At 30.7% G+C, this 23,500-nt stretch overlaps 1 protein-coding gene across 5 annotated transcripts in view; it reads left to right on the plus strand.

Annotated features, from left to right (window-relative positions):
* Positions 1-22,982, plus strand: part of LOC112601913 (facilitated trehalose transporter Tret1-2 homolog) — a 71,472-nt gene extending 48,490 nt beyond the window's left edge. For all 5 annotated transcript variants that reach the window (XM_025349793.1, XM_025349796.1, XM_025349795.1 and 2 more), the window contains exons 4-6: positions 17,347-17,709; positions 20,080-20,555; positions 22,116-22,982. In XM_025349793.1, coding sequence (XP_025205578.1) covers positions 17,347-17,709; positions 20,080-20,555; positions 22,116-22,679 — 1,403 coding nt within the window. In that variant the 3' untranslated portion in view covers positions 22,680-22,982. The remainder of the gene's footprint in view (positions 1-17,346; positions 17,710-20,079; positions 20,556-22,115) is intronic.
* Positions 22,983-23,500: the final 518 nt, after the last annotated feature.

Below are 23,500 nucleotides of genomic sequence, written 5' to 3' on the forward strand. Positions count from 1 at the left end.
CGGATTACTGCGCATAATATATTATGCTTATACAATAATAATAATATATATTCTCTCTCCTATAATATTTTTTTAATTTACAACCGTAATAAGATACACATACACACATTACAGTAAATCGGGTATAGCAAAAATATTGATTAGCTAATCGAAGGTATCGTAAAAATACACAATTGGTAACAATTTAAATATGATAGTAATATTACTAATAGTAATAACTTACTAGCTCGTCATCACCATTTATACAACACTTTATTTTAGGTCACCTTAAAGCTTATCATCTTTAGGTACCTATCTAAAAATTAACTTACGTTTATAGCAATGATATTTAAAATGTTTATGTACGTCTAAAGTTTTATATAGTATTGTATTTATTTTTAATTACTATATACATTTTTGAGTAAATACATAGTTTCATTATAACTTTATAAATGTATATTGTACATTTAGAAAGAATATTGGTCCGATAATAATGTTTTTCTTAATTTATTCTTATTCAGACTGAATAGTAAATAACAAATATTTATTTTTATGGAAAAAATATTATTAGTATTTGAAAAAAAATTACTGCGACTTCATTTTTTTTTTAATAAAATCCAATGATGTTAAAGCACACCGTAAACCACAAAATAATCATCAGATTTCGGTATTATAAATGTTTCTACATTATATCCGATCCATTTTTCAGAAATTAATTTGAGTAATTTAATATTTTTTCAACTAGATTATATACGTTTTGTCAGCTCAAGAACACAGCAAATAACTTACGCTATATTCATAAATCATAATACATCGATCCACTTTTTTCCCTGTATTTCGTATATTCTGTTCGATACCTAACGATTAACTATAATTTCATAGGTATAAAACTAAGTAAATACAATGCATTAGCTTACAAGATGATAATTTGAATTAAACTGTGTCAAGTACAAGATTTCTGTTCCACTTCATATCAATATAATATATTATAGGTTATAGTCTATAGGTATATATATATATATATATATATATATATATATACCATTTTTTTAGTATTTACATGAAAAACGGATGGTGACGTTAAACAATATTTAAATGAAAATGCATAATTTTAATAGATATATAATATACATATATATAATCAGTATAAATATTATTATTTATTATCTCCCTTACTAGTTATCAATATTACTTAGTTCAATTATAAATTTTCAACTATGTGGTTTTATTTTTAAAAACATTATAATAGTCCATTCATTGTTGTGTTGTTATATGTGTTTTATAATCAGTAAATCAAAAAAATGTTTTATATAAACCCTTTCACACACTGCGTGAGTATGCCGTTTATGTATCATACGAATACTTTAAAATTAAATTTTACTTAGTTATTTACATTTTTTTTTCATCGATACAAAGTATTATACCATTGTCCATAGCCTATTGGTGTATCATGCATGTTAAAGTTGGACAAAAATTAGACATAGTAACTGGGGATATGGTTAAATTTTGATAAATCTTTTAAACATTAACTGTTCACTAATTTCAAAATTCTAGAACCGTTTAAAATATAAGTTATCGTTTACTCCAAGCAATTTAGTTTGAAGGTATGTGTTTATATTAAAACCGGTTCCTTTAATAATTTTTAAATAATCTTTGCTATTATTACAACTTAAGTCTCGAACACTTCTCGTTATATACGCGTAATTTATATATTAATAAATTTAATTATATGCAGATTATGTGTATTAAATAACAATATAAGATATTATGTAGTATAATTAATAAAACCGTTAAATTATTTCAAAAGTTGATGATATTAATTTAAATAGGAAAACTAAAAAAATTGAATAAAAGGCTCATGAATAAATATTTATTTTTTTAATTAATAACCTGTAGTTTACTAATTTATATTAATATATATTTTTATTTATACTAATTTCGTTTAGCTCATATTGTAAAACCCAAGTTATACGTTATGCTTTGTTAACATATAAATTTATTTGAAAAATATTTTATTTTTAAGTAAGAGCACAAAAAAAAAAATCATAGTTCTAGGTTAAAACACTTATCAGTTTCCGATGGTAGCTTAAAATTATACCTACTTTTTATTGTCATAAACATTATTATTTAACAAGGTTATTGGGTGGTCATTTCGACGAATATGGACATAATCGTGTGTCTTAAAGATATACTATATAATAAAATAATAATATAATATTATATTAAACAAACCATAATAATTATTACTACTGACGAAAACCTTGATTTGTTTTCCTTTACGCAATACTAAATGTATAAATCGAAGCAACATTATGATATATTATACTCGCGGTGTTATTAATTTAATATTATTATATCGAATTCATTTTTCGTGATGATTAAATTCACTAGCAATTATTATTCGTTACTAAATAATATTTCCAGATAACGAGACCGCAATATTTTACTTACGCATCACACATTATTATTCACCTTAAGTGTTTAACTGTCAACAAATCAACAGTATTTTACGTATACAGTTGGTGACTATATAATATTATAGAATTGTATTATGTTATGTATTATAATATTAAACACGCATTAGTCACTTGCACGTTGACCTTAAAAATTGTCTTCGAATTGTGACGATATATTATTATTTATTATTATATTGTGTCTACGACGTCTGTCCTGGTGTTCGGACCCCAAACGTTTCCAATGACGTTCGTTTATAGTATTTTCTCTTGTTTAATATTTCAAGTCACGTGTACTAGTCAACATTAATGTTTAGAACGACATTTACTGGATCACATATTATTATAGTTGATCCCGCATCCGATCAAAATATTATGTTTTATTGTACGTCATGCTTTTTTTCTTTCTAAACCGACCAGGCGATATAATATTTTAAGATATTATAACTAATGGTTTAATACGTACGTACATTGACCTTGCTTAGTATCGATCACTCTTGTCAATCATTACTGCAGAATATTTATTTCGTCAAAACTGGTTTACAGTTTGTATATTATATCAAATAATTTGCATTCCGTTCTAGTAAATGATAGGGATACATCGTACATCCATACAGAGACGTGGTGGTATATGTAATTTTTTAAACATTATTATTTGTTTTGCTTGTGAATGGAAGATATTAGTATTATTTACTACGTATAACAAACCATGTTTTTTAATGATTTAATTTGTTCGTAAATACTAAATACTTAATGCATTATTTTAAAGTATAAATATAGCATGACGTTTTAAAAAATCGTAATATATTTACCGTATATTTATTGTGTTTTATTTTTACTAATTCATATTTAAATACTCAATTTATGAGTACTTCCTAATTTGGATAATTTTATTCTATTGTATGAATATTATAATAATTATGTATTAGATTCGGTTTGTATAGATATTTAAATTACATTATTGTAATATATTTAGATAATGAACTATTTATTATTGGAATTGTTTTAAATTATTATACTGTTGTTATTTTATAAATTCATATTATGTTTAGTATTCACACGCAATAACTTTATGCATTAAATTATGACATAAGTAACACGTGGTTTTAAAATGTATGTGTACGTATAAAAACATGAACTGTGTTTATTGTTTAATTTTTGTGTAAAATATGACTAATAATAAAGTTCATAATTTTATTTTGATGCAATTTATAATAAAATATATTAATCTTTTTTGATAATATTTTTTGTTCGTATATATTTGTCTTGTAATATAGAGGAATATTAAAGGTATTAACTTAATGGGGAAATTTAATTATTAATGCTGTATAGGTGCTGAAATGATAAAAAATCAGGTTACCACAACAATAATATTATCTAAATTTTATTTTATTGATCTATAAGTATGTATTGGAACGGAAAGGAGAAATATCTTGAAATTAAAATAATAGTAATAATAATCAATAATTTTAGATCGATTTGTTTAATATATTACAATTATTACATATATATATAGGTATATCATAAACATATATAATTACTCGATATGAGCGTATAGGCAAAACGCGCGTTTAGTATTTTGAACTTCTGTCTAAAATATATATGTAATAAACACCGTTAAATATATATATATATATACATATACACCGATCTCGCCTCTCATGCTACCATTTTTTTATCCTATACCTCTACAATACGATTTTTACACAAAATATACATAATACTATGCGGTGACATATTGTAATAGGCGATTATTGTTCTTAAACTCTCACGGGTCAACGCATCATTTCTGCCGGATGGAAATTGTGTACACTCTATATACTGGTTCATTTCACACGTCATGTATATATTAAGCCCTACGGTGTGTATAAAGTACGCCTTATCAAGTAAAAGCTAGAGAATTTTACGAGATAGGCCGATCATTTTGTTAATCAATAACGTATGTAAAAATATTTTTTCATTTTTTTCAATTGACATTCTTTAGTTGAAAAAAAAATGTCTCGGGTGGCAAGAAATTTATTTGTTGTCTTTATAATATACGCTCGTTGACACGTCATGACGTGATAATCGTAGTGACTGGTAACGAATAAACGAAAAATGGTATGCGCGTAACACGCTACACCTCTTCGGCTCGTGCTCGTTAGCCTGTACAGACGCCGCGTGGACGCCCGGAGTGCGGCCCTACGCGATAATAATTATAATGATATGATTTAACAATAGCGGAGGCCCGAAAAGAAAATTTAAGATATATTAATGAATTTCTATTATGCGTTAACCTTAAAATATTGTTATAATGCTCGTATTAATGACATAGGTGCCTACCTAAATACAGTGTGATGACTGTGATAGTGTGATGTGTCTCTTCTACAGTTGTAGCCTTGATGTCGTGCTGGCCGGGCAAACCTTTCAATCGAATATTATTTCTATTTATTTTTCACCATAGATCGACTTTTAGATTAATTTAGCTTTTTTTTATTATTCCTGCAAGTACGTATATAATCTTGCATCTATGTAAACGTAACAGTGTTAGAGTTGTACTTATTAATATTATTACACATATTCGATATTTTAAGCTATACCTATGCAGTTCTTTCCATAATTTATGTATGCATTTTTACTGAGGATTTGGTGTTCTGGTGTGCATATCTCATTTTTCGTTTAAGATAATTTTGTAGAACGCTTTTATTGTTGTCGCGATGAGCATACGTATTTTAAGATGTGATTAGAAATTCACCGCTATCCGTCTGCAGTAGTGCATATTTCTTTTAGAATTGTAGGTCCTTTAGATTGCTAGATGTATAAAAGAACAGCACACAAAGGTTTATTATCCCTACCGTTTGTTGCTCTTGAAATTTAATATTGCCAGCAGTATACTAGTACCGCCCGCCCCAAGCATAAAAATGTTGTTAAATGATATACTAGTTATATCTCAGGCAATTTAAAGGAATATCAGATTTCCGTTCCAAACTTACAATTATTATTTATAACACCTAATAAATAATAATAATACATTGTATTGACACTATTGACTTATATGTTATGTATAATAATAGTTATGTGTACTAACAATTTAAACTGTTAATATTAATTTTAAAATGATCTATATTTTTCAATCGCGTTTATACATTTCTGGCAGTTTAACTGCTTAACGAAGAATTATTGATTTATTTTGTTTATGATGGTATATTTTTACATTTGTATATTTTAAAGGTAGATTATAGATTTATAAGTGTAATCAAGATTTTATATTATTTTTAGATATATTTTATGATCGTCGATTGAATATTGTATAAATTCCAATTTTTTTGATTATGTATTTATGTAATATATATATATATATATACATGTAGTATCATAGATTAAAATATATAGTATATTAGTTATTAGTTTATTGTTTAGTATATTTAATCTATGGTAGTATGTACATAATAATATAATATACCTATTTCATTCTTGGGACGGAATTAGTATATTTAAAAAGATTACCGAGAAAAACTAGGATACAGCCATATTAGCCAAAACAAGTCAACAATCTACATAATTAATATTATTGGGTTTTTGGATTTTAGAGCTTATTCACCTTTTATCACATAAATTGTAATCGTTGTGACATTTCTATTAAGTGACACATTTTTTAGATGTTTTTTATTGTTTTTTATTATATTTATCTTAGATCTATTACTCTATACAATTGAAAATTACAAGTTTATGATCGTGAACTTGTTTTTTTGCAATTTCACGTGTCCACGTGTGAGAGCCTGAGATAACAACCCTCGTAACGTCCTCTAAACGGCCTATTTATTTTATGGCCTTATGGGGTTTCATTCGAAACAAAAAGTTTACAACACAAGTGTCTAGTACACGTGCTGTATACCTAAGTACTATTTATTATGCTATGAACTAAAAATTAAAGTCCAAGACGAAATTTGTGGTGTTAGACAAATCATAATTTTTACACGCTACTCATAATAATTATGTAATATATATACCTACATAGAACGATGGTTACACATACTTACATTCACATTGTCTGAAACCGTATACGGAAATAAACATGTATAACGCGGTACATTAGGTACCTATTATAAACACATCGCCGCCAGTAACACGTGCGTATTCAAAATAAACGATTTCGTCGGAAATTCATGTGCACATATTTATAAACTAAACGAAAGACTATAATATTATATTATACTGTTTATTATGATGATATTTACAATTACGTTAATAATTGTTTGAAAAATTGTCCACTGGCGAATTCAACCTTAACAACATTAGCCGTCGTATACCGTTGTTTATGACTAGCAAATTTCGTTAATAATTCATTCCATTGACAATCATAGTGTATATTCTGCTGTCGTTCGCCTTCGTCTAATTTTTGCTATTTCGGAGTTTATTGCGGAGGGTATTAGTCTTTTATAATTCCGTATTTGTTTTTAAACATACCTACCATTCGGTGTCGACCACTTTTAAAACACTTGTGGCATAAAATGCTGCCGCCGTCGTGTAACCATATAAATAATTCAGCCGGGTGCGTCTTTTGGGCGACGTGCCAATACAATATTATTATTATAATACCCGTACGTCGTCCGCTCTTTCCGTGTCAATTCCTCTGACTCTGTCGGTATCCGTCCCAAATAAAACGAAATTAATTTATTATTATCACGCCGCGACTGACGTCCCCGACCTAGGTCGCAGCACAATACACATTCCTTATGCCTAGTATTAGAGATTCCGCCCACGAACCATATATATACCTCTATAAGAGGTTGTTGCCGTTGTTGGTACAGACTATGCACATTATTTTTATTATATAATAATAACATTAACATGCGTATTTAATATAATTGCACGATTTCGATAGGGTTATGATTTCACGAGTCTACTAATGCGCGATGATATTATTATTACGATCTGACAATGACGTTATCTCGTGTTATATTCAATACACGTGTGTGTCGACGAGGACGTTTTCGATCGATGAAAGTGAGGTAGAGGAAGATGGATAAACGTGTTGCGTTTAGAATTCGAAATTTGACACGCAGTTCGCAGCCATCAGCGGTCATCGGATAAGCTCCTGCAACTCGGCGTGATATATTACACCGATATAATATACACTGTAGCTTATTACCGTCGTAAATTGTTTTAAATCCCTCATAAATCCGATGGTGGAACAGAAAAAACAACGTCTTCCTTCCGCGGAGGTAAATTTAGAACATGCCCATAGTTCGGAATGTATTTACAATACTGCCGTCATAGTTATAGTATATAATTTATATTATAACTATAGTATTTTATATTATATTATAACTATAGTATTTTATATTATATTATAACTATAGTATTTTATATTATATTATAACTATAGTATTTTATATTATATTGACGGACTGCAGAGGTAGTGCTTAAAAGACCTAAGTTAAAGTTATCAGAAGTTATGTCGAATACTTAATAGGAACATTACGTACGCGTGTTGTGTCGGTTTTACTCATATACGATGTATTATATCAAATTTGTGTTCTGCAGAATCCATTTTATATTTAAATTAAAATTTAAAGGTGAATAATTGTTCACCCTAAAATGCAGTACATTGATTTACTTATTATCAAATTTGAATGTAAGACCTTAAATACTTTTAAATTTTAAATCTAATATTCATTAATTCTTTTATATTTTTATTAAGTTTTATGCATTTTCAAGCGCTAAACTTTAGTTATAAAACCTACTAAAGTTGATTATTAATAAAGCAAAAGAAAAGATGCGAACTTCTGCAAGAATTACGGTATAATCATTAATCCTATAGGGAAGTGTGTATTCCTAATAGATAATTTCTAAATTGTTCGTGCCTCCGTTTAAATTTGACCTCTAGGCCCAGGCCCTATCTTGTCCAACCCTGTAACGGTTGTCGGTTGCTATCAAAACTAAAAAGCTTAGTATATACCCACATAATAGTAATGCATTATTCCCAAACATACGTCGAAGCGTGTGTAATGGTATACGATGATTTTCGCAATCATCACACTTGACACACGATCAGTTTTAGTTTGTTTGTATAGCTTAAAATAGTTTTATGATCAAAATAAAGTCGACATACATATAATTAGATAAGATGTCGTAAAACAATAAAACAAATCGCTGTCTACTATTAGTCGTACACCAACTTTGAATTTAAGTACTACATTATAATATTATTCGTTCCTCGGTGCGTAATACATATTCTATAACATTACATTGATGATTATTGTTGACTGTGTTAACTGCGGGATTGAGATTAAAACTTTTGTGAAATCGATCTCCGAAATTGTAGTTGAAGAACGGCGCCAAGTCACGATTAAAATAATAAGAAAAAACATTTTAAATTGTATAACTGTAGTATATTCGATTTATAAAAACAAATTTTCCAATTTAAATTTACGAGCCGATATACGATGGTTAATAATTTAAAAAAGAGTTTATTATTTAATTATCAGCAGTCAGAACATATTTCTATTATGTAAGTCGTGATAAAACGTCAAGATAGTATAAATAAATTACGAATTTTAACAGAAATTTTTGATTTGTTTGCCGCGACGTCTTTTGTCTCAATTTTGACAGTTTTTAAATTATCTACATCGCCGTAAATAGTATATTATGTATTTTACTTTATGTAAATTTACTGTTGGTTAGGTTATTCCTTACTCTTATCCGTCCACTCAGTAACTTTATCACGTATAGACATTGTAGTAAGAAAGATACTAAGATGCATAGTATACGATACAAAATAAAATTATATTATAATCTGTTAATCGTATCGACGAAACGCGTAAAATATAATTTTCGTATATTGGACAATTCTGCACAAAAAGTAAGTTAACATACTATTAATTGTTATCTAGATATTTGACGTGAATCTCATAGTTAGTGTTGATTATGATAACCCGACCTTAATAAATAATAAAACCCGTTTGAAATACATTAAGTTTGTATAATATTATTACAATATCATGTACTGTACTAAATAATGTTTCAGTGTTTGACAATTGACGTTGTCCATTTTTCTGATAATTTAACGCGTCATATCGTTATCGTTATGTGTACACAATTATTAATTATTATTATGAATTACAACAATAAAAGCGATTATGTTTTTTATTATTAATATTATTATTATTTCCAGTACGAAAATAACGATGAGAATTTAATTTTTATGTTTTTTAAAGAAAAGTACAGTTGTATAGACATTTATATACGCATTATATGTATAAGTAAGGTATCAAACAGATTAAAAAAAAAAAATTGATAATTTTTATGATTACTCAGTTGGATTATACAATACCTATTATTTATGTAAACTGGCAACACTGATCATACCACAATCTAAAAAATAAAAATAAAAAAGTGATGGTGAGTATAATAAAAATAATAATATAATGGTAATTATTAATCTCTTAAAAAGTATGTATTTAATGTTTAAGACGTACATTTAAAACAGTACAAATATTAATGTCATTTTTTCCCTCGTGATAATTAATTAAAGTCGCCATCATCATAATCGTACAGTATAATGTAGTGTAGTGTGTTCTTAATGGTTCGTTCTTACGATGACACAATCGTATTAGATTTTTCAACAAGTTATTATTGTTCTATTTGTACACTTATCGATTGCTAAAATGACATTGTTTCATATAATATGTCTTATGATCATATTCATCTTCTCCATCCACCCTCGTTGTTGATAGCGATAATAATACATAGCATTCAAACAATGGACCCGCGTTGTTCGGAACATCGTACTAAATAATGATTTCCCCTATATTTTGTATTTGTGTGCATAGCTCCTCGGGCCACAAGCCAAAGACAAAAAAAAAAAATCATAACACGCACAATATAATTGATGTCCATAATAATAATAATATAATTTTATACCACAATGAAAAATTGTGTCTGTCATTCGTCGATCAATTATTATTATTATTGTTGTTGTTGTTGTTATTGTAGTATGGCCGCTAAGACAGACTGAAAATTCTGAAATGAGATAACAATAGTTAGTAGACGAATATGTGTTGTAAACAGTAAATTAAATCAACTTAGAGCTTTAGGTTTAATTTTGTACTGTCGAAGGCAGCTTCCCTTTCATTAAACTCAAAATAATAATACAACTTTAGTAAAAACTTTAAAAAAAAATTAATAGACATATTTTATTATAATAACTATAAAAATGATTTTCCTGTTTAAACATTACATTTATAAGATTAGGAGGCTAAATTTTGACTTAATCATTTTCAAGCCGCGTTGGTTGGAAAATAATCGTTTACAGGTGATAACTCGTTGTACGTGTTGTACGTCAATATACGCCCATATAATGTATTATGTAAAAATTATAAATGTATATTTTACACGTCGTTCGGAAATAAAACGTTGAGTCTGCAGATTCAAGTGGTCGATCGACCATTAGATTTTAAACATCTGGAATAACACTTTAACATGGACGCCGTGTATAAATCTGTTTCATTAAGGCAACAGTCACACTAAAGGTAGTTCAGACAACTGTGGGTAAAAACGTTAAGGAAACCAAGAAATACAGTGTTGGCCCTTGTTCTATTTATCCGTATTAATATACCATTGAAAAAAGGAGGAAGGAACATCCACGAGAATCATTTATGTAATAGATCCACAATGTAGTTATTTTAAAATTAAAAAAATTACTGAGTGGTCTTTTCACATTTGTAATTTTTACTGCGTTAAAAGTTTACATTTAAAATCAAACTAAATAAAAAAAAAAGTTATAATACTACTATAATATACAGGCTTTAATATATGTCTTAATTTAGGCTCCATTCGGACTTAATCTAGTCTTGTGTATCAAAACGTTCGAACGATATTTAACAACTAGCATAATAATGTAATGTAGAACCAACCGTTTGGTTTTTTTTTTAAACGATTGGATGCACGTTGGTCTGTAGCAAGAGTTCGTGTCTTACTTAAAAAATCTAAACTAGTCACCATGTATATAGAATTATAATTTGTAGTAATATATTAAAATAACATCGTTGGAAAACTTGCTAATAAAATATTGTAATCTATGTACAATATTAAAACCTACGTAGTTCCCAAATCTCATACTTTTAATAACATTATAAGCCATAGTCAACATAATATAACACCATAACATGACCAAATATTGTACTAACACGTAGGCGAAATGTATGTTTCTTCGTTTCGGAGGTCTTACATAAACTAAATTATAAAACGTTGACTATAATATTTTAATAATAATAATAACAATAATGTTATCGACGTTTATTTTTCATGTAATTTTGCGGTCCACGGTTAACCAAAGATTACAATACAATGCGATACTGGTGAACTAGAAGTATATATTTTCGTGTGTGCATAAATGTCACCGATACAGCTTAGCAGATACTTATATAGTGAAAGTAAATGACATCTGTGGTGGATTTTGTTTAACGGAATTTTGTCTTATGGGAAAAGGAGATTTAAGTCCATGTTGAGAGGGTTTCGCACGTTTTTCATTTTAACAAGTTTCCTTTACAATGCACTAGTCTTGTCATCTCCACCCCGAGTATACTCGTTATTAGTAGTAGACAGTAATATAGCAGAGCGTATTCGTTTAGTTTATATACATTTATTATTATTATACTTCACTCCGGTTGTTGTTGGGATTCAATAAATAAACGGAGCACGCGTGACGATAATATACACCTTGGCGGATGTGTGTGCGTGAGTATAAAGTAAGATAGAGATCTCGTGTCCTTGGTCACTGCCGCCTTCGTTTTATGTAGATCGAAGTCCAATTGTTTAGCGCCAATAATAGTTACATAATAATTGCTGTTCGTTCGATCGCCACCGAATTTGACTAGCGCCGACCTCCGGTGACACTACTCGATCATGTGACGCCGACCTAGTCTACTCGTCTCAGTGGGTTGGTGGAAAAATCGTTTCTAGGGAGAGAAAAAGATCGTGGTGACTGCAAAATCACTCGTTGCATGGATTGCGATAGGAAAGAAAAATTATAATAATGAGATTTCACACCGGTTGACAATGTTATTGAACCTGGGCAGTGTAATATTATGTCGTTAGCCGGAACAAACTGTAAGGTTTCTGTGTGGCTATAATGTAAATGAATATATAATAGTACCGCGTATTAAAAAAACGTCATTGTCACTATTTACTGCTAGTTGTGTACAAATACAAACTTCGTAAATAAAAGAAAAATAGTTGTTGCACCTGGATTTATTTTTAAAACGATGAAACATCAACAAAAAGTGTGTTCAGAACATTTTACGTTTTTCTTATGCGTATAGGCACGGTTGAGTTTTACCTTTAAGCCATAATGAAGGTCATAATAATTCTTAATAATTCGGCATTATATTATCACGGAATTAATTCTATCACAAACAAAATCGGAACATGGCATTTTTTATTCAGAATACAGAAAAGACAGAGCTGATCAACACAAACGAAACCGATATTATCCTATTGCTGTTATTCGACGTTTGAAATTTTTTTTTTGTTCGTTTACACATTACGTTCCATTTCGTCGGGGCGTCGTTAGGGTGTGTAGTGGTGGACAGTTCAGCAATTCAGCGGAACAGGTCTAGGATAACAGTATCCCTTGAAAACGTATACAAACGTTATGACGTATACTACTTGGTAGTGAACTCATTGCACTGATGAAAATCAAATCGTTTCAATTTTTTAAAACATTTTCTCGCCAAACATCACAGTACGCGATGATAACCGAAGTGATGTTTGAGTACAGAGGGGGAAGGGCACACTGACTGGTGATGACTCCGATACACTCAAAATATATATATATATATATATATATATTATACATAAATGTATACTTACACTGAGCGGTATAACGATGTGTGGTGTACGTGTATACTTGCATAGTGTTAGAGAATACAGCTTACGATTATGACCACTACCTCCGTTCGGTGCCCCGAGGTCAAGGTTCTGTTTACCGCGCGTGTGAATGTGTGTATTGCCGTGTAATGCCGTATTCTGTTTTAGCCGCCCGGCTGGTAATTATTATTCGTTTCTGGAACCGTTGAAAATTATCGTATTTTTAATTGATGTGTACGACTTACACTTTGGACCTCAGTTACCACCCACTTATAACGTAGTGTACGTCACTCTTACATTATTGTATACCAACCGTGTAATAATACATTACGTGTTGTGGCGTTTTTCCATGTCGCTGCTGCAGCAGGTCCCGCGACGATTCGCCCGCACTCTTATTAGACATTACGCGAGTTTTGTAATAATTACACCATTGTTGTGCGCACTTTAATAATTATATACTTGAAAATGTCAGACTTGTGTGTGTGTGTGTGTGTGTGTGTGGGTCGCAAGCATACGGTTTTGGCGTAAAACTATTTGACGGCATCAGAGTGTAGTCGGCAAACGCCACGTGGTCCTGGCTTTTTGTTGCGCACCGAATTGATTAGTACAGTAGAAACATTTTGTACTAATTGTTAACCCAACGCGATAGATGGGGAAGTTACACTCCGTCGCGCGTTATGTTCTACATAATATTGTGCGTATAATGTTTATTATTTATAACGGTCAACTGTCTCGTATACTGTTTTATGATATAATATTCCACCTTTCCGTACGGGCTTATGTTGATTAGTTATCGGTTCAATTTAATTTTTCCTAGTGAAATGATCGACATCGCACAAAAATAACTTCCCGCCACTATACTTCATTATCACTTCGTTGTATGTTTGTTCATCTGATGAAATTAAAATGTCAGTTTTTCACGCAACTATCCGTGTTCACAACGTATACATAATAATGTAATGTAGGTATAGTCGAATATTTTTGCAACTTTATTCGTTGTATATTATTATACTATGTATATGGATTAATTTTGACAAATAATGCATGCGTGTTTTTCCATGTTAAGTCCGAAGGACGATAATATTTTTCCCTCAATTCATATTTGACATTTACGATGATAATTAATCATTGAAAAACATTATAACAGTTTATGGACAATATCAAGTGTATTATACATCATGCAAAAGATAGTTATGCGTTTTGAGACTTGACGTTTATAACACGTCCTAGAGTATTACGAATTATTTTCATTGTTATTATTTACAAAAAAAAATAAAAATCACTAGTATTCTCTCTTATATTTATTACGTTTAATTTTAGAATATGTATTTATTTTATGCATACGTGAGATTACATTGGTTCACGATATAATTTTTTTTTGTCCTACGATAACAATTTGATGAAGACTTTAGGGTTTTCTTTACGCGTATAGTGAAGTACCAATTTACAAGTTTTCGTGATTTTTGTTAGGAAAATATATTAAATATATTATTAAACAAATTAATCATCATTCTACAACTGTATATATTTTTGTTTTGGGATCAAAAGTTCAAAAAAATGTGTTCCTTTTTATTTATACATTCTATGTTTGTTTTATTATTTATTCTATAAATTTATTATACAAGTATCGTTGACCGTTGTAGCAGTCACCAGAGGTATACATACAACCTCTCCTATTTTATAGTTATATTCAATCCACGCAACTTCGCATGTCGTGCTTTCTCGTCAAATTATGCATTGTGTTCGTCACACACACTCGCAGTATTATTGTGAACTTTTGAAGTAACAGATCATATAATTTATTACTTACAAGAAATTGCTATTAACAAGTCTAACACTTACAATCCAATAAACAATCTGTCTAACGTTTTAAAATCAATCCATTTAGGGGTTAAACAACATTCCAACTTACAAGTGCCAATAGATGTAGACTACCTCTACATATAATTTCGTGTCAAATTTTATATTATGGTATGATCGATTATAGTCACAAAATAGCTTTTGTAATGTTTTTAAACTAAACAATTGTGCATAGTATTGATCACTAGTTATTTTTGGAAAATATTAGCATACTTTGTTGAACGTATTGTTTTGTTGATTATTTTTAATGTGACAATACAATAAGCATTCAGAGGAAAATAAAACTTAATCAATATTCAACCACAGACAGTAAAATAATAAAAATTAAGTGAAACACTAAATAAATATTATAGTACCACGCCTGTTTTAAATGAGATAACGAATTTCATTATCAAACAGTTTCACAAGGACGTACTTAAAAAACTACAAAATAAATGACATACATACATTATCAATTTAAATAGTTGTTTTTCGTTATCGAATAGTTATTTAAAATAACTTAAATGTACAGTACGTGTGCTTTTTTATATTTCTGCACTCTTTCGCTACTGATTATGATGATAGTTAAGATATTTACTTGAAAATCATTGGCTAAACATTATTGTTACACAATATTATATTTTATGCTGTAGGTTTACAGTATAAAATACATTTTATGACTGATTACACGGCGTTAATGTTATTGTCAGACATATAATATTTTGTTATATTTACTCAACGAGGCAAAGGTTTCGCCGGGTTCAGTCAGGATATCCGGTTGTTTTGTTACAAAATGATTTGGTGTTTCATTCGTATAGTTTAACATAAAAACCAAATACCTAAAATAATATCAACATTCTCGCGAATTCATTATTATTGATATTATAGACTTTATGACGTCGTTCACGGTAGCTATTAAAAAAAAAAAAAAACATTTCATCGATTAACTTAATAAACACTTTACTTTATCTATATATTTTTTACATTGCAAACATTTTTTTTTTACCATATTTACGTGCATATTAGCACACACACCACGCACCGTCTTGCATTCCATGTCACATTAATATAGGTACAGATAGGTACGTGGCCATCACTCTTATGGCTGCAGTACAAGTACCTGCGCGCATTCGGATGGGAATTAATTTCCTCCAGGGCCCTATTCCCTTCACAAGTGTTGTGAGTATCTATATACATATACTCATTACATGTTTAAACCTATAGACGCCAATAATAGTAAGATACTTTGTTCTATCTCATAATATTATATTATCAGCATCATATTATTAATATTATATATAATGGTACTCTGTTGAATGGGCGGAACAATCAGACTCCAATTTAAGAACTCTCCACTACATACTCATTCAACGAGTACTCGAACGTCTACTCTAGATCCATGAGCGTATATTGTTATGATGGCTCGTCACACCCCGAAACCCCGAGGCGAGAGACCTCGACCGACGATCTCTTGGATACGAGCTAGGCACCCGAGGTGTCTTTTATATTATTAGATATTATTCCCACTGCCCGGTGATCGTAATGTGTTTATATTGTGCCTATAGAAATACGGAGTCTGGAAAAAAAATTACACGCAAATACTCGTCTGAAACCTATTTAACATATTATATAGGAACTAAGTGTGTATAACATATATGTATATTGTTAATCTGGTATTTAGATATAGGAGCACAGTTAAAAAAAAATGTTGAACTGCGTTAATATAATATATAATATAATTTTTGACTTATAAACTCGCTACAGCGAGTTAACAACGTTTCTATTGCGATGACGCTATTACTCCCTGTATATTATTATAATACCTGTCAGTTTCCCCGCTCATCTCAACAACTTGATGCCAACAAGTATTTTTATTCTTTTTTTTTTTTTGCAACAAATATACATGTCTGTAATATACGTGATTGCATAGTATATTTTTTGGTGAAACGATGTTATGGATATATTAACAAAATACGTCCATCTACTGGTTATACATATATTATATAAAACGTTCAATATAAATAGTTCATATGAATTAACGCGCGATTTTTGCAGTCCTCTATTATAAATATATATTATATATCTATCGGCTATCACGATCATTGTTGTTATATCTTGCAGTAATAATGCTGTGTTGTATACAAAATTATACATTGTTATATTATAAATATTAAAATATTACCGACCAGACTTGTTCATCATATCCTTCTTCTTCTCATTACAGCTACAATCGGTCCGTTCGCCGTAGGTACTGTGCTGGCATGGACGTCGCCAGTGCTGCCCATGTTGCAGGCCGAGAACTCGAGGATCCCGATATCGGCCGACGAGGGGTCGTGGGTCGGTTCTTTGATCGCCATCGGCGCCATCATCGGATCCATACCAGCCGGCAAAGGTGCAGACATATTCGGCCGAAAGCCCACCATTGCTGCCTTGGCAGTACCTTTCATCATCAGCTGGGCAATGATATACTTCGCGACTTCTGTCTGGGAGTTGTACGTGGCACGTCTGATTGCCGGCGCGGTTATCGGCGGCGTCACCGCCACCGTTCCAATGTACATTGGCGAGATAGCCGAGAGCTCCATCAGAGGTAAGTAATGTACACAACTTTTTTTTTATTAGTAGTGTACCGACAACCTCCTATGATACAAAGTTATTTTATACAAATGATATAACGATGATTAGACGATGCTGTCGAGGTCGTCTTATGTGTATGTTAAACAACTCCTATACTGTAGTTACCTATAGTACGACGCTGAATGTATGTATGACGTACACCTAGAAAATTGGCTGACTGTATTTAATAATATTGTAACGGTTTTTTAATTATAATTATTGTGTATGTATACTTTTTTTTAAAGTTTTTGTCGAACAGACGCTTTACAGAACTGTTTATAATGTCTATATATCTCCCCCTCCACCGGGCGTATAAATTATTAAAACAATATTAATTAATGTTATATCCTGTTAGTCAGATATCGTAGATTTGTATGCACATCAACGTATCTCTAAATTATATGCCCTGTTGTGTTAATTAGACTGTTTTATATATAATATATAATGGGTGAGAGAGGGAATAATTATAAATGTAACTTATAAAATAATATTATGAACAAATGGCGTAGAATAGTAGAGATGGAAATTTAAAAAAAATCTTTCGAATTTTTCTTGGAATTAATCACAACCCTTTTGAATGCAACCTTGAACAAATCTATGACGTTTTTTCTCCGTCTTGACACTGACAAATTGCTATCGAGTAAAATTCTCAGAACTCGTTCAAATTTTTAAGGATTCATTGGCGCCGGTATTCTCGATAAACATATACCGTACATAAAATAATATACATAATATTATAATGTTTTACCTCATTCACACACAGTTATTAAGTATTACGTCGTCTGTCTCCTAGTTTATAAATAATTGAAACTCGACTGTTTTTGAATGGCGTACGATTTTCCCACGAATTTTATTTATCTCACGTCTATTATTAATAATGCACACATCGTAGTATTGTTTGTACACGTGGTATAAAATTATTTACCAATGCAATTTTATTTTGTAATCGATATTATTTAATAATTCTTATTATTTTCTGTACACTTTCACATTACTTTAGTCAAAACTCAATATACACAGTTACTCGCCGTGTGGCGTATGCTCACCCTTTTTTTATCCTTAAATGATACAATGATAAAAATTCTTTTTTGACATTTTTTAAGTATATATTTAGAGTAAATTTTCATATACCACTTAGACTTGTATATTATTAAATAATAAGTGTCATATTTATAGCTATACAAACTAATATTTTCAAATCAAAACCTGTATATTATTAAAAGTACAATTTTTTTTGAAAAATTTGATGTATCTATAAATAAAAATTTAGACGAATTGTTTCCTAGTTATTAAACCTTTATTAAACCTTGTGTATTATTGATTATAATCTTTTATTATAGTTTTAATAAAATGTATAAAATATTAAGTCTAATACTTACTTTTTATACTGAAACATTTACTATCACATTTTAATAACTATTCATAATTTTTAAATTGACATAGCTCATAGCTTCTTACATGGTATAATAAAATCCAATGATCTGTAAATATGGTCATTAGTTCTACTTAAACATTCCAAAACTCAGAATTTGAATTAGTAAAAATTTTTACTAATATTATGATAAATAATTCTGTGTGTAGTGTAAGTTAATGATCATAAATTCATAACTCATAAAGTCATAAGCGTGCGCGATACACCTATTATGACTTCTAAACGCCGCACAAATATACATAATGTCATGTGCAACATTTTTTTTTTTTTTGTATTTTACTATCTAATAATTTTTTATTTAAGAGTGTAAAATTATATTATCTAGTTCATATTTTCCATAACTCATTGCTTTAATAACAATTATAAAAAGTAGAATTTTTAGAATTTTTTGATTTAATCACTTTTTTTTTTAAATGAACATAATTTAAATCGTATTATTAGAAAAATACCGATCAAATTTAACCAAAAAAATCTATTAATTTCCTATTATAAAAGTATTTAATAATATTAGATCGTTTCCACTCATTTTACCATCCACCTTAATTTTTAAGCTAGTTATAAGTGTTTGAAATGTTAATAGTTAAAAGTTTCCAAACTTGCGTAAAAATAAATATTAGTAAAAACTTAAAAGAGAATATACTTTCATATTAAATCTAAAAATACGAAATTGGAACTGCTAAACACAAATATGATGTTATTTATTAGTAAAACAGAGAAAACATCATATTTGCGTGTGTGATAATTTATTATTCTATTATTAAGTTGTGTGTATTAGTTTTGTAAACAGTATAGATATATTAAACAATTAATAATTTATTTATACGATTTATGGGTAATATACAATTTTTTTTTTTTATAGATTTTAATGCATTTTAGTACTATATAGTATATAATACAAAATTTATTTTTCAGGTGAACTTGGCTCTTACATCCAAGTGAAGGTGACGCTAGGTATATTGTACGTGTATGCCATCGGGCCATTTGTATCTTACGAAGGACTAGCTATCCTATGTGGAATCATACCGGTTATCATGTTCGTCCTGGTCCTATTGGTGGCACCCGAGACACCCACGTACCTGTTACGATCAGGCAGAAGAAAAGAAGCGGAACGTTCGCTGGAGCTGTTGCGAGGACACGAGTACGACATCGCTGGTGAGCTAGAGGAGTTGCAGCAGCAGCTCGAGGAAGAGCAGAAACGAAGCAGCAAGTTCAAGGATTTAATATCGTCTAGAGCCACGGTCCGCGCGTCAATCGCCGTTATGGGACTGCTTAGCTTCTTATCGTTTTCGGGCATCAACGTGCTTATATTTTACGCCGAATCTATATTCAAAAGCAGCAGCAGCAGCATATCTCCGCAAGTCAGCTCAATTATCATTGGGGTCCTCCAAGTGAGTAACTAAATCTGTACACTGTAAACGGTGTGAAGGTGAAGTAAAACTTTAATTTTTAATGTTTAACCTGCTGCAGTATTGAAAATATGCTCCATAATTCGTATCGCAAAAAAACCCTGAATTGACTATCACATAATTTTTTTACAGCTAATTTTCATTAAATACTAGATTATTGATTATAACCAGAATTATAGTACACAGGTTATGATAATATTACCTATTATTGTATTCTACGGACGATATCCGTCAGTTGTTAGGAATTGGATGGAGCATGATTTTGTTTATTACTTTATTATATCGATAACTTTATTTAAAACAAACACTTTAAGTTTGCTATTTTAATGTTTTTTTGCGTTAAATTTTATATGAACTCTTTAATTGTAATCGCTTGAATCTATTTTATTCTTTACGAATATGCAAAAATTATTAAATATGCATTGCTCGGTGTAAAAAATAATAATAACTCTTAAAATATGCAAATATATACAAAACAAAATTCTCGTATATTTAGTTATGTTACGTTTTAAAAAAAACTTCGCAGTTAGCCCAAAATTTTATTATGTGGTGATTTAACACGAATATGCATGGTTGAGAAATTTTAACCCCCCCCCCCCAAAAAAAAATGTGCTTATTTAACAGTTATAAACTGAATTATTTCAAATAATTTATGTCTATCACGTGCTTAATAAAATTTACAGACACAATTATACTCGCGTATTCGGCGGTGCAAACACACTAGAACATCATGAGAAATGTTAAATTAAAATACTACTAAAAAGTAAAAATAAACTAAACATTCGTGGTTGAAGTGTCATCATTAGCCAAAGAGAATTATTCTATACATGTTTACAAGCATTTAAAGTTACGATAATCGGGATGTCTCCAATATACAACCTTTTTAGTATTACATTCCACTTGTCCTAAGCCTCAAACTCTATAGATCAATTTAGTTTTAACGTATTATTCCATGCTTGTTCATTAAAATTCTCCGAGAAACGTGTAGTTTCGAAGGGGGAGGGAGGCTTTAAAATCAAAAACGTATACAACACCTGTCATAGTGGTATCGAATCGGTTGTATAAAACCCAATTAAAGATAACCTTCGAGTTTCCAAATAAATAATATTCAGGGAATATCAATAATAAATAACTAAAAGCACGAAACACAATGCGGTTAATTCTCTAACACAAATCGTTTCGTGTAAGTACACGTCGAGCATTTGGCAACCATCATAATAATATTATAATATCGTCCGCGTATTATAATAAGATATCGATGTACCATTTCTAAGGTTAAAGTTAACACGTTTCGCGACTAGCAAATAACATTATACAAACGCGTTTGCACTAATCCGCATGAGTTTTTTTTTATTGGTCGTCCCGTAAATCAATACATCAGCTAGGTACAGGATCACTTGCATTGTCGATTTCTACACCGATCGTCGGTTACACGAAATACCAACCACATTGTCATAATATTTATACGGCGGCTACGGGCCGCACGTGCAACAGCTGTAATGATAATATTAACGTCGTGCCCGCGTTACGTTATGTCCGCAGGTCAAGTTCACGTTCGCGTCTGCGCTGCTGGTGGACAAGGCCGGCCGGCGCGTGCTGTTGCTGATCTCCGACTCTGTGATGGCCGTGTGCTTGGGTTGCCTGGGCTACTTCTTCTGGCTCCAAGAGCACTCCGTCGACGTGTCGGCGTTCAGCCTGATACCGCTGATCAGTTTGGGCGTGTACATCAGTACGTTCTCGCTGGGTTTCGGGCCCATACCGGGTGTCATGATGGGCGAGCTGTTCAGCCCGGACGTCAAGGGCCTGGCGCTGGGCATCGTGTGCGTGATCGCGTCCCTGCTCGAGTTCGTCGTCGTCAAGATGTACCAGAACCTGTTGGACTGGTTCGATCACGGCATCACGTTCTGGATATTCGCCGGGTTCTGCGTGCTAGGTACCGTGTTCGTGTGGTTCCTGGTGCCGGAGACCAAGAACAAGACGCTGCAGGAGATCCAGAACGAGCTCAATGGCAAGAAGAAGGCAAACAATCGGAAGGACAACCCCAAGGGCAACAAGAAACATCAAATGATGGACTCGCTGACTGGCGACCATGCCGCGATCGTCTGAACACAAATCAAATATAATGCACAATATCGTCGCGCACGCGCACACGCAGTATAACTTTATCACACACGATTAATATAAATGACACCTATATGTATATATTTATATATATATGTATATATTATAACGTAAATGTACAATGTCGTAAAGGGCATGTGGGTGTGTGTGTGTGTGTGTGCATGTGCGGGTGTGCGATCGAGTTTGACGAGCTGGGGCGGCCGGGGTTTTGAAGAAAACAATATTTTTTACAATTTTTTAGCCCCAAATAATTTTTTTATTTTATCAAAAAAACTGTTTTAATATCAAATACACTGAAAAAAAACGTTTTATTTTTTTTTAAATGCATTTTTGTTTTATTAAATTTTTTTTTTTTTTTGTCTGTTTTTGAATCAAGTAACTCGTTTTGCCGACATGTTCTTCACACGTTGAACATATTATATACCTACTATTATATATGTTTTCGGATATTAATTTATATTATATACATACTTAGTTATGTATTTTATTTTTTTTTCATCGTAACACTTACACCGTTTATATTGATATAATATATTGCATTCCATTTTATTGTCAACTCTCTCCAAAAGGACCCATAAATACCACATTATAAAATATTTATATATTATAACATTTATAACATATAATATTCATTCAATCGGGGATATTCGGGAGTTTAATTTCTGACATGTTTCATTACACGAAAATCATTTTATTATCAAACGTTATTGATTCCAATTGTTTTCTTCCGAACCGAACGTGATTTGTTGACGGTGCTTGGCCTTAAGCCACGTAGTTTATAATAGTTACAGACGTTAAAATAGACC

The sequence above is a fragment of the Melanaphis sacchari genome, unplaced genomic scaffold, assembly GCF_002803265.2.
Source record: "Melanaphis sacchari strain LSU unplaced genomic scaffold, SCAv2.0 Contig7_pilon_pilon, whole genome shotgun sequence".
Taxonomy (NCBI): Eukaryota; Metazoa; Arthropoda; class Insecta; order Hemiptera; family Aphididae; genus Melanaphis; species Melanaphis sacchari.